The sequence below is a fragment of the Rhododendron vialii genome, chromosome 13a, assembly GCF_030253575.1.
Source record: "Rhododendron vialii isolate Sample 1 chromosome 13a, ASM3025357v1".
Classification (NCBI taxonomy): domain Eukaryota; kingdom Viridiplantae; phylum Streptophyta; class Magnoliopsida; order Ericales; family Ericaceae; genus Rhododendron; species Rhododendron vialii.
Genome location: NC_080569.1, coordinates 29,515,996 through 29,530,101, shown reverse-complemented (window position 1 = coordinate 29,530,101; position 14,106 = coordinate 29,515,996). Strand labels below are relative to the sequence as shown.

General features: G+C 36.9%; 1 protein-coding gene and 2 long non-coding RNA genes across 3 annotated transcripts; 1 reads left to right on the top strand and 2 right to left on the bottom strand.

The window, feature by feature from the left end:
* Positions 1–6,874: 6,874 nt before the first annotated feature.
* LOC131312431 (uncharacterized) lies at positions 6,875–10,443 on the top strand. The gene is made up of 2 exons (XR_009195870.1): positions 6,875–8,669; positions 8,723–10,443. It is a non-coding gene; the product is annotated as an uncharacterized LOC131312431 (long non-coding RNA).
* Positions 10,444–11,162: 719 nt separating this feature from the next.
* Positions 11,163–12,725, bottom strand: LOC131312430 (uncharacterized). The gene is made up of 2 exons (XR_009195869.1): positions 12,522–12,725; positions 11,163–11,798 (listed from the first exon to the last, which is right to left on the bottom strand). It is a non-coding gene; the product is annotated as an uncharacterized LOC131312430 (long non-coding RNA).
* Positions 12,726–13,482: 757 nt separating this feature from the next.
* LOC131314096 (uncharacterized) lies at positions 13,483–13,890 on the bottom strand. The gene has a single exon (XM_058342588.1). The coding sequence runs from the start codon at positions 13,888–13,890 to the stop codon at positions 13,483–13,485; it is 408 nt and encodes a 135-aa protein (XP_058198571.1).
* Positions 13,891–14,106: the final 216 nt, after the last annotated feature.

Below are 14,106 nucleotides of genomic sequence, written 5' to 3'. Positions count from 1 at the left end.
GGTTTCTTACCAATTGAGGGATTGAGTTTTGGACTGGATAAAGAATTATTCTTAGCTTTGTTAGAAATATGATGCCGTTCTCCTTGTATTATAAGTCTTTGTATATGTTTCAAAGATTAATGAAAATTTTCTTTTGCCATTGAAAAAAAAAGAAGCGTAAGTCAATCGAATGACAGCAATAAGCATAAGTCAATCAATTGCTGGATTACTGATGTTTATTCCATCGAATGACAGCAATAAGCATAAGTCAATCAATTGCTGGATTACTGATGTTTATTCCACCTACTGAGTGTTTTGCAATTAAAAAACAAAATTATTGAAAAAAAAAAAAGAGAGAAAAAACTCAAAACGCAATCATTAATTTTTAGAATTACTGTCTTTCCATCTTTTACTAAATTATACTACCACTATAAATGTATGCCGTTGCACCGTAAAAAATTAACCGACGATTGACGTCCATACAATATTTGAACTCATTGAAAGTGATTCAGCAAAGGAATCCCCAACCCCAAGTTAACAAGTGGCGAGGGAATTAGGGATAGACTCATTTGCTTAACGACGAATGCCGGGGACCAAATGCTTCGATCAACAAGCGGACTCCTTGGCTGCCCTTGGTCCGACGGAAGCCATGCTAACTAACTTGTGGCCACCTACGGTACGGACCACCATGTTCAAGGGATTTGGGGTGTTTTTGGCTTGTACGGCTCAACTCATCATGTATGATGAGCATTTCATTGTCCACACCTTTTTTGAGTGGTAGGAAGCGGCACTTATCCTTTCACAACAAGGATGGAACAAACGGGAACTAAACTACCAAGATTATCTTGTTTCCCCGCGAGTAGGCGGCGGAATTGGTCCCCAAAATTAATTGAGGCGCGTGTACGTAAGCTAATTCTTGCACCAACACACCTAAGTTAACAAAAAATCGGGTAGTTTGTAGAAACAGGGGTAGATACTGTATCACGTAGTCGTAGTTTGTAGGCTTCACCAAATTAAGGGTAATCAGGCTAAGTTCCGCTAAGTTTTTTTGAGCTTTTTGGGTCTTTTGTCCTTATTCAAATTTTTTTCACAGCTTTTGAAGCTCTATTTTGGATATTTTCAAAAATGTTTTGGTAAAGGTCGTAATTTTTTTTACTTTTTTTATTCGAGACGAATGAATAATCTACAAAAGTTAGGCGCAAAACTAACAAACGCGAAAAAATTTAAATGAGGACAAAACGCTCAAAAAGCCCAAAAAACTTTGGCAGAACTTTGCCTCAATGTTGCGCGTGCAACGGTGCAAGTTATGCGAGAGTGCAATGTTTTACTTATTCTATCTAAGATTAAGAGATAAAGTGACAGCTATGAACTAAAAGATTGAAAAATACATCAAAAAAAAGAAAGAAAAGAAGATCGATTAAGAAGCTAATTAAAACTACAGTTGTACAACTGTGGAAAAATAGGTTGATTAACCATCCAGGTATGAGTTCTTACTGTGAAAACTTATGATGGAACACCGTTTATAGGATCGATCCTAACACGTACTTTAAACATATGTAGCTTATATCTATTGGGAATCCCTAATTGTGACAAAATTTTAGGCCCAGAGCAACCACCATGCCATTTTTGCCTCAGATTCGAGCAAGGGAGAACAAAGGGACTGATAAGCTTGAACGATCGCCCTGCCCAAGTTTTAAGATCTCTTAAGAATTAATGTCAAAATAATATTGATTCGCCCATCCAATATTTTTATAAAAACCTAAAACCCGCCCATCCAAGATTTCTTAACGAATCTAATAATCGTCCTCTTATAGGATTGTATGCATTTATAGAATAAAATAGGTTTGGTATTTAAACGGAATGCACAAGTGCTTCTACAATTATGTGTGACTATATATTTTTATAATCGAATGTATAGGTTGATCAAAAATATTTACTATTTTTTTTTAAAAATTTCTAATTGGATTGAAATCCTAGGTCCGTCCTTCCATCCAGGATTGAGACGTCCATAAGCATAATGTGGTGGGCGATTACGATTACGATTACGATTTAGCATTTGTTAGATTGAGAATTAAAACTAGCAATAAGCACTTTTTTGACTTCCGGAAAGCCTTGATTTTCGTAATGCCATAGTGTGTGTCCAGTCCGAATCCTAATTAAAAGTACATTTGTGCAATTGTGGATAAATACATTGATTAAACATCCACCTATGAGTTTTTACTACGAAAACTTGCCGATGGAACACTAAATTTTCTTAATATTACAAGATCGACTTTAACACATACTTTAAACATATGTAGCTTATATCTATCATGGACCTCTAATTGTGACAAAATTTAGGCCCAAAGCAAGGGCGAATCAAGGGGCCAATGAGCTCGAATGACCACCCTGCCAGAGTTTTAAGATCTCTTTAAAATTAGATTATTTTTTCTCAAAAATGTCAAAAATAATATTAGTTCGCCCGCCTAAAATTTTTATAAAAACCTGAAACCCGCCCATTCAAGATTTCTTGACGAATTTAATAATCGTCCTCTTACTTGTATGCATTTATAGAATATTAATAAATTAACACTAGGTTTGGTATTTAAATGGAATGCACAAGTGCTTCCACCATTATGTGTGACTATATTTTTATAATTGAATGTATAGGTTAAAAAAAAATATTTAGGATAATTTTTGTAAAATTACTTTCCCACAGCCTAACTGTATTGAAATCTTACGTCCGTCCGTCCATCCAGGCTTAGGTCCATGAGCATAATGTGGTGGGCGATTACGATCTAACATTTGTAAGCTTGAGAATAAAACTAGCAATAAGCACTTTCTTGACTATAAGAAAAGCCTCATTTTTTTTGTTTAGAGTCAGGGACTGCCGATAAGCTAGATTCTTTTCGTAATGCCATAGCCATCACATCCAAAATGGGATGCTCCTATTGTCGCTGATGGAAGACAAAAGACAGTACCCCAAACCTTCACCCAATCTTGGGCTAGAGACTGGTGCAAGTTGAGTGGCCAGTACTGGTCCTGCTCTCCTCTTTCTTTCTTTTCGATTTATTTTTATTTGAATCAGAAAAAACTGTGGTCCAATTTCTCACAAAATGAGCAGCAACTTTAAACTGAAATATCCCAATCCACCCTTGTCCGTTTTGGGTGAGTCTTTAGCCTAACGCGAAGCTTTTGAAATGCTCTACAAGATTCGTCGGTGTTTTGTGTGCTGGTGAGATTGATCGCATAGTTCGAGTAATATCCCAACAAGAAGCATACGCGCGGCTGGATCTAACAACTCCTGTGCACGTAGCATTTTCGTCCAAAAAATGTTGGAGATTCATGAAGGAGGAGATCATGCTATCCATTAAGATTCAATTCCTGGATCGCGCTCGCGCTCTTAATTCTCAGCTCGTCCGGATTATATTAGTTTGAGATGTTTTTAGAAGACGCTTTCACGCTCATGCGCACACGTATTATGTGACTTAGGTCCTTCTCATTTGGAAGTGTCGAACCTGAGCTTGTGGCCTTTCTACCTGAATTGCAAGAGTCACTTGGTTGGTATCAGTCAGTCTTCGTGGAGTGCTTCGTCAATTGTGGAACTGTGGAACTACCATGACATCGGTTTATCGACAATTTGCATGTGCTTCTCTGACATCTAACCTTCTCATCAATTTACCATTGGGTGTATCCTTCATTTGATTTATATGTGTTATTTGTCTTTCACACATGCATTAGGACTTGATTTTTTCTAATTGTATTAAATGCACACGGTAGGTTATGATATCTTTTATCAATAAAGTTCTCAGTCTTTAAAAAAAAAAAATCAATAAAAAATTACACACACTTGTCTCCTACAAATCTAAAAGAAACTAAAATCATACAAACAACTCTTCCCTTATCGATAAAAGACCCACCTAGAATTTGAAAAGAAAAGCAATCAATAAGCCAATACCAAATTTCCTGGTGAATGGGTGTGAATCTCACTAGCTAAAGAATCATTTGCCACGTTGTTTTATTTCTCTTTATACAGTATAATCCTTCAAATTTGTCATGATAGATTTTAAATATGTATGGGTTGTCTGTATTGATGGTGTTTGTACCCAAAAATGATCGTCCAATAAAAATATGTCACGTTGCGGATACTTGGTGAAAAAGATAGAGCAAAACTCACAAAGTATGTATCTGTCGAGATATTTTTCAGTGCCGGGTGGATACCACGTGGTACTTGCTTGGCGCATTCGGGTTGTCCATTTCAGTTTTGGACGGCTTGGATTTGGGGAGAGAAAGAGGAAAGAGAGAGGTGGGGTGGGGTGAGGGGAGAGAGGGTTTCAATTTAAACCGTCCAACACACTTTTGGATGGTCCGGATCCGGATGAACTGTTCGAGCACCACGTGGGCACGGCCACGTGCTATCCACCCGTACCCCCAAAATTTCTCGTATCTGTAGGTTAAGCCCTTCATATTTGTGGAAGCCGAAGATGTGCCGACAAGATGAGAAGTACTCGTGGAGTTAGCCACTGGTAAAAAGGTGAACATGGCTTCATGTTTCTTGTAGTGGGGTTAAGTCATGGGACACATGGCAACGGTAGAACAGAGCAACAAAGAGAAGCCATGAACCTCAAAACATGGAATGGCAATCAGAGGCTATAAAATCAGAGGAATATGACATAACAGAGGGTCCCCAACCACACAATCGAATGTATTAGCGGACCGAATCAATTGAGATCCATCAGAATAATTATAGGAGCAATCTCTTCCCATAATTCTAGGATTATTATTCTCTTTCCATAGTTATCGTTTCCTAATTGGTTATATTCTTTTCCCATATATGTGTGGGGACATATGTGTGGTTGTGTTCCACCAATTAATTAATGAGAATCAATCATATTTATCACAAAACACCTCTTATCAAAATGCCTTTCCTTTATCAATTTCAAACGGGCGTTTTCACATTTGAGCACCGCGCTCATTTTTTTTTTCCTTCTGCGTACATCGCTTGAGAAAATTTGAAGTCCTCTTCGGTGAGGCAGAAAAGAACCGGCGGTAGATTTCATCCATCGTGCACACAACTTGTCTGTTAAGAAGTCAGTCCATCTGCATTCGAACCAAACGTGGTCCTGACATGTCCGAGCATCTCTATCATGCGGCCGAGGTGTTTATTTCGCTTTTTAGAGGGAAACAGATGGGTACATATTATGAAAACAGAGAGGCACTGTCACGACCCTGACCCGCCCCTTGAGGTCTTAATCATGACAAATGCCAGTGATTTCTCACTAAGGCCAAATCACAAATCAAATATCATCTAAGCAAACGATAATCAAAAGGGGCTAAACATAACAGCGGAAGCAAAAGTTAACTTTTATTGATAACAAACCAAAGTCTTACATAGGTTAACAAACCAAAAGGATAAACCTCTCAGAGCTGTGCTTACCTACAAATTTATAAACTAAACAAATCATACACAAAGCTAAGTGACCATGAAGCATAACTTCCTTTTCCAAATATACAACACATCTCAAAAGTAAACACTCTGCCACACTACGCGTCGCTTCCTGAAAGGTGGAAAAGAAAATACATAAGCCAAAGCTCGTATGAATGATTAATACGCAATTCGCATGCTTTCCATGGACAATGATAAAACCATTTAAAATCGAATCACATTTCATAGCAACATAGCATAGTAATGCACATCCTCTATTCATTTCATGTCTACCAGGCGTCCCCAGTAGTGGATAAGTTAAGACGTCTTTCGTTATCCGATTTGGTAGCCATGTCTTGCTAGCCTTTTAGCACGTGTCCCCTAGCAAGCTGGGACGTGGGAGGATGCCATTAATAGATATAAAACATGTCCACCTTCCATTGATATTCCATGGAGTTCATATCAAATTATAAAACATCATTGAAGCGTAAAGCTTGTAACAAACCATGTGTTTTGGGTATTAATCACTCACCTCGATCCACGTGACGACTCGAACTTCCTAGAACATTCAATCAAATGGAAACAAGTTTAGACAATACTCAATGATTCTATTTATGCTCAATACAATACCCTAAAAGTGTTTAAGTTCAATTCAATCCAAATAAATCATACTCCCTTTCATCTTAAACCCAAAAATATTGAAACCAACGCCAAAAGTTGCACAACTACAAGCCCTACGCTCAGTAAAAATCCCAGGTTCAAAAACGAGAGGAGATTAACCCAACAATCAAAGGCAAAACAGTTTCGCAACCATTTTTGCACCTATCAACCAACCCAGCTTTAGAAATTCACCAAAAATTGTATACTTAACCAAATTAATTGATTCCAACGCCAATCTCTTCTTAACTTAAATATGCACCTCCTGTAAAAGACCCAAAGCCACCCAAAATGTTCGTCATGCCCAGAAAGTTAAAAGAAGACAGCCACGCACAGATTCGCGCATCCAGCAAACAGCCAGTATTCAAAAATCCATAACTAATTGTGTGATTATCGGTTTTGCATGATCTTGGTACCGAAATCTTCGTATTGAAACGTACTTTAACTGATATGAAGACACCAAAAATTGATTCCTAGCAGAAGGGCTCCCAAAAGACAGATTTCCAAAACCCATGAAATTTTCAGCATATAACAGATTTGTTCAAGACTCAAAATAAATGATCAAACTTGATTCCCGTACATCAAACTAACACTTAGACATGTAAAGAAGGCAGGAGATCGCTACCTCGAAGGTTGAAATTAAAACCCCAAGAATCTCCAGGCAAAACCTCTCCCGAAAACACCTCCTCCGAGCTTTCCAACGCGATCAAAGGCTAGAACTCGACTCTAGGAGAAGAATACTCCAAGATCCCTTGGTTAATTTGAGATTTGGGGAAGAAATTTGATGAGAGAGAGAGAGAAGCCGTGGGAGAGATGGCGTGGGTGTGTTGTGTCTGGCCCGGAAAAGAAAAGAAATATAGGTGGGGGAAAATTATCCCCTACACACACCTTCACTAATACACCCATGCATATTACACTTACATCCCGAACTTCTAAATTCTAGCACATTCGACATCCGAACTCATTCTCTATTTTATATTACAACTCATGCCTTCATAAAACATAAAGAATTATATGAAAATAAAATACGGGTCTCTACATCCTACCCTCCTTAAAGAAATTTCGTCCTCGAAATTTGATAACCCACATCAACTAATTCATGCAACAATTTAGATATGTAACAACACACCAGGCAAGAGAACACAACGAATCTACCACCTCGGAATCCAGATTCAAGAAACTTATATCAATCACGACGACGATAAGTCCAAATACTTCTTTCTATTTCATCTTTTCTCGTTTCATTTCTTTTGCAATTTAAAATTCTCACATTACAATAACCTCATCACATCCCCATATATCCACTCTTTCCTTTCAAGGCACAACTTTTCATTTCAACATTTTCTTCCACGTAGAATCGTCATGAGACTAAAATCAACCACCAATTCATACTAGAGTTCTAGTTAATCAAACGATATCATCAAATCACATTCTAACATCACTTAACATCAAGGCTATACGTACCAACTTAATCTCATGAAAGTAATAGAAAGCATTTTAATTTCAAATGTGTTTGACCATTTTACTTCACTCTCACGTATTCATAGAAGACAAAGTGAAGTCACTTAAACATGCATGCTTGTCACAACCTCTTTCTCCTCGGTTAATGATCTCAGCGGATCACTCTCGGGAATTCATATTTTTCTTGGAATCTAATTGAAGAATTCTTATAGTAATCATGTAACAAATCTTCGAGAAGATATCTTGAAACATCTACGTGTAAAACATCGTGTATATAGGGCAGTTCTAGTGACAAAGCTAACTAGAAACTAACATCTTTAATACTTCTTATCATTCCAAAGAAGCGCTATTCCGATACTAGCTGAAAATTATAAAAGGTATAAAACTCGACACTAAAGCAAGTGTCCACCAACTTCCATTGAAATCTAAAATAGAAACACAAAACATGTCCTCCAAACTATGGATCCCTATCTTGTAAATCTACAATACCCCACTCCAGAAAGGTTAACACATTCTGTCTAAATGAAAATTATCATTCTTGTTAAGGTTTTCTCTACTAATACAAGACAAGTCAACTAAGTAGATTACAGTCAGCTTTTAAAACAAACATACATAAGAAGCTACACTAGATGAGTTATGCGTCCAAACGAGTCTGTATGCTACGAATTCCATTTCAAAGATATACCCCAACCTTTACAAAACCAACAAGAACACAAGCAGGAAGCCCCCTTCTCAATCGGAGGTGGAGAATATTGCAAATATACTGTATGAACATGTCTAAAATTTGTTCCCAATTCTTATTCTCTATCCCTAATAGAGAACCAAATGCAACCAATGCAATAAGATTAAAGGATAATATGCCTCAATACTCCAAAAATGACTCAAAGTGATTAGATGCAAGAATTTCCAAAAATTGAGATTTTAACTCATGACCATGAGATACCGTTCTGATCATACGTGAGGGAATAATGTATATTCAGTGATACACTTAAACCATTGGGAAGTAAATTTCTTTTCTTCTTTCTTTTTTTTTTTTGAATTGATAGGTCACACAACAAAAATGAAGTTCAGGTAACCTTTCTACTAGTGAGGGTACTATGGAAAAGTCGCTCAATGGAGTATACAATGTGCGAAACAGAAAGTTATAAACGGAGGCAATATCCCATCTGTTAGGACTTAGATCTATAAGGTGTGTTACCCAACAGTTTAATAATTGAAAAGTTATACCAGTCCATAATCTTATGCATTTATTCCAAAGATTCCAAACACATGCAGAATTACACTCTACAATATTAGGAGTCGAACCTTTAGGAAGTTAATCCAATTCCCATGGCATGATGCAAAATACAGTTCAGTTGTGATCTTCTTTACCAAAAATGAATTAGATTAATAATTTTCATCATATCCCAATAGGATTTCATAACAGAAGATACAGTTTGAACTTACAACAAAATTTTATTTTATTTTTTATTCTTTCCTTGGTACGTCATAATAATTGACGGCGTTATTTTACCGGATTGCTTCATGTATTCACATTAGATAAGTAATTCAACAACAGGAAGCAAAAAGGTTCTTTTTCTTCTTCATAGCTCAAGATTATTAGAAAGTAAGTATCTCAAATTTGTTAAGAATTTCCAATCTAGTTTTTCGACAACCATACGATTTGATCTCAAAACAATATATACAAGTCATATTATGCATAACCGTCATTACATATTAACTCTAAACATGGAGGAGACAGTTCATTTTTTTTTTTTTTTTGTGGTCAAAACTAACAAACAATGTTGCCTCATATTATGTCAGCGTGTAAGTCTAATGTGCTCCCTTCCTCTTATGCTCCCTCTTCACCTTTTCAGTTCCTATTAATCCACCTAATTATAACTTTAGCAGCAAACTAGGATTTAGTCTGTCAAAGCTTATTGTCCAACTTTTTGTATCTCTATATATAAAGCGAATCTTGTATGGTTCAGATACTCTTGGAGACATTTTAGATTCCCATATCCTCCTAACCTAACTACCGATTCTCGTTACACAGAAATAGATAAGTCCCATCGACACTAATTGTTTCCAAAACATTCTACTCCTATTCTAATAGAACATCAACATCTAGAGCTGCTACACATAGAGCAAAACAAACGGTTCAATTCTAGTAACTCCAAATATGACAATCTATAACATATTATGATAACAAGTCAAGTCTCTAAAAGTCATTAACATCATCTTTTCCTACCTATCCATTTATAATTTCACCAATTTTTTATAGAACATGAAAACAATATTCACAGTAGACCCATCAAGCAATGATAAGAGGACATGCATACTCTTCATAATTATGCTCAAACAAATTAATAAGCTAATTTTTAGAGAGAAGTCATCATAGTTAAATCGTTTACTTCATATTAAAAGAAATCGAGTAGCATTTTGCTTACTTGTATCCTATATAGCAACAAGGTCCGAAGTGATATGTTTTCTTCTTTCTTTTTCTTAATTTTGCCACTGAAATCTTCACACCAAAATAGTCCCATATTTCAAAATATAAGATCAACAAGCAAGTATAAATCTTTAACTATAATGACACATGAACTATCGATATTCAGTTCCTTCGTAGGGTACGAATCTTCTCTTCTTCTTTTTTTTTTTAATCTTGTTTAAGGGCTTCTATTCTAGATATCCAATCATAAAGCCGCGGTGGCCAGTCGCACTTCAAATTGAATATCCGGAGATAGATTCCCAAAGTCTTAAGAATGCATTTCACATTTCGCCATATACATTCACATTTAACAACCAACACATCACTTAGCATGCACACATATCAATGCATTGTAAATTTAAGCTTATCATCTTAAATAGCACAATAAAATCGACCATCACATTCTGCTCTCCTATTTCCATACCAAATGTTCCTAAAATAGAACACATATGAAATTCAGGCAATTTAAAAAGTCAAGTAGTTTGGTTACGACTAGTTAAAAGCAAGAACATATACAAAGATGTACAAAGACAAAAACATTTTATACCAATCAGATAACTACATAGGTAAGGTATACCTATTTGCTCTAAATTAACCCCATGTACATCTTTAGGAATTGATTTATCAACCTTAACTCGCATATGCCAATCAATGATACACAAAACACATTTCTTTTTCGACATTCAAAGCTAAAAAGAAATATACCACATATACATCAAGGTATATAACTTAATATCTCAATACCTTTAGTTTCACCATTTACTAGTAAAACACAACACAGCACATAGTCGCTAAGGATACACATAATCACAAAGCATTCAATTTTCAGTTACACGAGTTCATCCTATAGCTCTGAGGGTAAGTGTAAGTGTAGTCATAAATAGTGCTCCGGTCAAGATAAACAATCCCTTCGAATAACCCCTGGAATCATCCTAAATACTTTACATCGAGACTATGTTTCCATTTCAAACTCTATTGAGGTCCTATAAATCCCAAGGATGTGTCCCTAGCGATGTGAACCTCCACACTTTCGGTCGGACTATGCTCTGATACCAAAAACTTTGTCACGACCCTGACCCGCCCCTTGAGGTCTTAATCATGACAAATGCCAGTGATTTCTCACTAAGGCCAAATCACAAATCAAATATCATCTAAGCAAACGATAATCAAAAGGGGCTAAACATAACAGCGGAAGCAAAAGTTAACTTTTATTGATAACAAACCAAAGTCTTACATAGGTTAACAAACCAAAAGGATAAACCTCTCAGAGCTGTGCTTACCTACAAATTTATAAACTAAACAAATCATACACAAAGCTAAGTGACCATGAAGCATAACTTCCTTTTCCAAATATACAACACATCTCAAAAGTAAACACTCTGCCACACTACGCGTCGCTTCCTGAAAGGTGGAAAAGAAAATACATAAGCCAAAGCTCGTATGAATGATTAATACGCAATTCGCATGCTTTCCATGGACAATGATAAAACCATTTAAAATCGAATCACATTTCATAGCAACATAGCATAGTAATGCACATCCTCTATTCATTTCATGTCTACCAGGCGTCCCCAGTAGTGGATAAGTTAAGACGTCTTTCGTTATCCGATTTGGTAGCCATGTCTTGCTAGCCTTTTAGCACGTGTCCCCTAGCAAGCTGGGACGTGGGAGGATGCCATTAATAGATATAAAACATGTCCACCTTCCATTGATATTCCATGGAGTTCATATCAAATTATAAAACATCATTGAAGCGTAAAGCTTGTAACAAACCATGTGTTTTGGGTATTAATCACTCACCTCGATCCACGTGACGACTCGAACTTCCTAGAACATTCAATCAAATGGAAACAGGTTTAGACAATACTCAATGATTCTATTTATGCTCAATACAATACCCTAAAAGTGTTTAAGTTCAATTCAATCCAAATAAATCATACTCCCTTTCATCTTAAACCCAAAAATATTGAAACCAACGCCAAAAGTTGCACAACTACAAGCCCTACGCTCAGTAAAAATCCCAGGTTCAAAAACGAGAGGAGATTAACCCAACAATCAAAGGAAAAACAGTTTCGCAACCATTTTTGCACCTATCAACCAACCCAGCTTTAGAAATTCACCAAAAATTGTATACTTAACCAAATTAATTGATTCCAACGCCAATCTCTTCTTAACTTAAATATGCACCTCCTGTAAAAGACCCAAAGCCACCCAAAATGTTCGTCATGCCCAGAAAGTTAAAAGAAGACAGCCACGCACAGATTCGCGCATCCAGCAAACAGCCAGTATTCAAAAATCCATAACTAATTGTGTGATTATCGGTTTTGCATGATCTTGGTACCGAAGTCTTCGTATTGAAACGTACTTTAACTGATATGAAGACACCAAAAATTGATTCCTAGCAGAAGGGCTCCCAAAAGACAGATTTCCAAAACCCATGAAATTTTCAGCATATAACAGATTTGTTCAAGACTCAAAATAAATGATCAAACTTGATTCCCGTACATCAAACTAACACTTAGACATGTAAAGAAGGCAGGAGATCGCTACCTCGAAGGTTGAAATTAAAACCCCAAGAATCTCCAGGCAAAACCTCTCCCGAAAACACCTCCTCCGAGCTTTCCAACGCGATCAAAGGCTAGAACTCGACTCTAGGAGAAGAATACTCCAAGATCCCTTGGTTAATTTGAGATTTGGGGAAGAAATTTGATGAGAGAGAGAGAGAAGCCGTGGGAGAGATGGCGTGGGTGTGTTGTGTCTGGCCCGGAAAAGAAAAGAAATATAGGTGGGGGAAAATTATCCCCTACACACACCTTCACTAATACACCCATGCATATTACACTTACATCCCGAACTTCTAAATTCTAGCACATTCGACATCCGAACTCATTCTCTATTTTATATTACAACTCATGCCTTCATAAAACATAAAGAATTATATGAAAATAAAATACGGGTCTCTACAGGCACAGAATGCTAGTATAAATTTTCAATGAGTACCAACATGTGGTAATGGTGTTCAAAAAATGGATTGGTCACGTAAATTCTTGACAACTTTTGTTTTTTTTTTTGGGGTAAATTAACCACTTTATAGAGCAAACAAACAGAATATATAGAATTTTCCAATACAGACTCTGAAATGACTACCAACAAGGAGCCTTAACAAGAAAAAACAATGAGAACCAAAGCCTAAAACACCAGCTAACAGAAAACAACAGAACTAGCCAAAACGACAACCAGCTAGGAACTAAAAACCCTAGAATTTAAGCCCCAGATATCAGCCAGCAAATGGTTCCCATCAGTCCGCTTGAGGCCTCTCCAAGAGCATAGGCATGCCCGAACTTCATTAATAATGTGAGAGCCCAAGAGCGGAACAAGAATAGCTTTACCTTGGTATATTTTGGTATTCATTTCGCGCCAAATCCAGTAGATAGAAGCTACCAACGAGAGTTTATAGATTTTGCTAGGAATAGAGGCACCAATCATCCGAGAACACACCCAATCAATTTCCTCAGCCAGCCCCAAAAACAATTCTTGCAGTTTGATTCTTGGTTAATACCATTTTCCAAACCTCCTTAGAAAATGGACGCTCAAAAAATAGGTGTTCATGGGACTCCATGGCACCAAGGCAGAGGACACAATTAGCATCAATCCCCATACCCCAGCTAAGCAACCTGTCCTTTGTAGAAAGACAACCCATAAAAGTAATCCACTCTATGAAGGCCCAACGAGGAACATGGTGGGGAAACCAAACACTTTTCGCCCATGGAACCATAGGAAGAGCAGCCCTCAAAGCTTGCCAAGCAGAATTGGCAGAAAACTTGCCATCCTTAGTTAAGATCCACCTAACCGAATCAAGAATAGCAATGTTTGGAATCAAAGTAGGGGGGGTACGTGCAACAATTTCCCTTGTGGCCATACTCCGAGGTCTAGGCCATTTCCAAGTACCTTGATGTATAATGGTAGACACTTTGGTAAGCAAAGATCTCCCTCTGTCGACTACTACAGCATCACCAAATTTATGGTATAAAGGGCCTAAAGCATGCCAGTTATCAATAAAGTTCTCTCTTTAAAAAAAATATATCAATCAAAAATTACACACTTGTCTCCTGCAAATCTAAAGGAAACTACAATC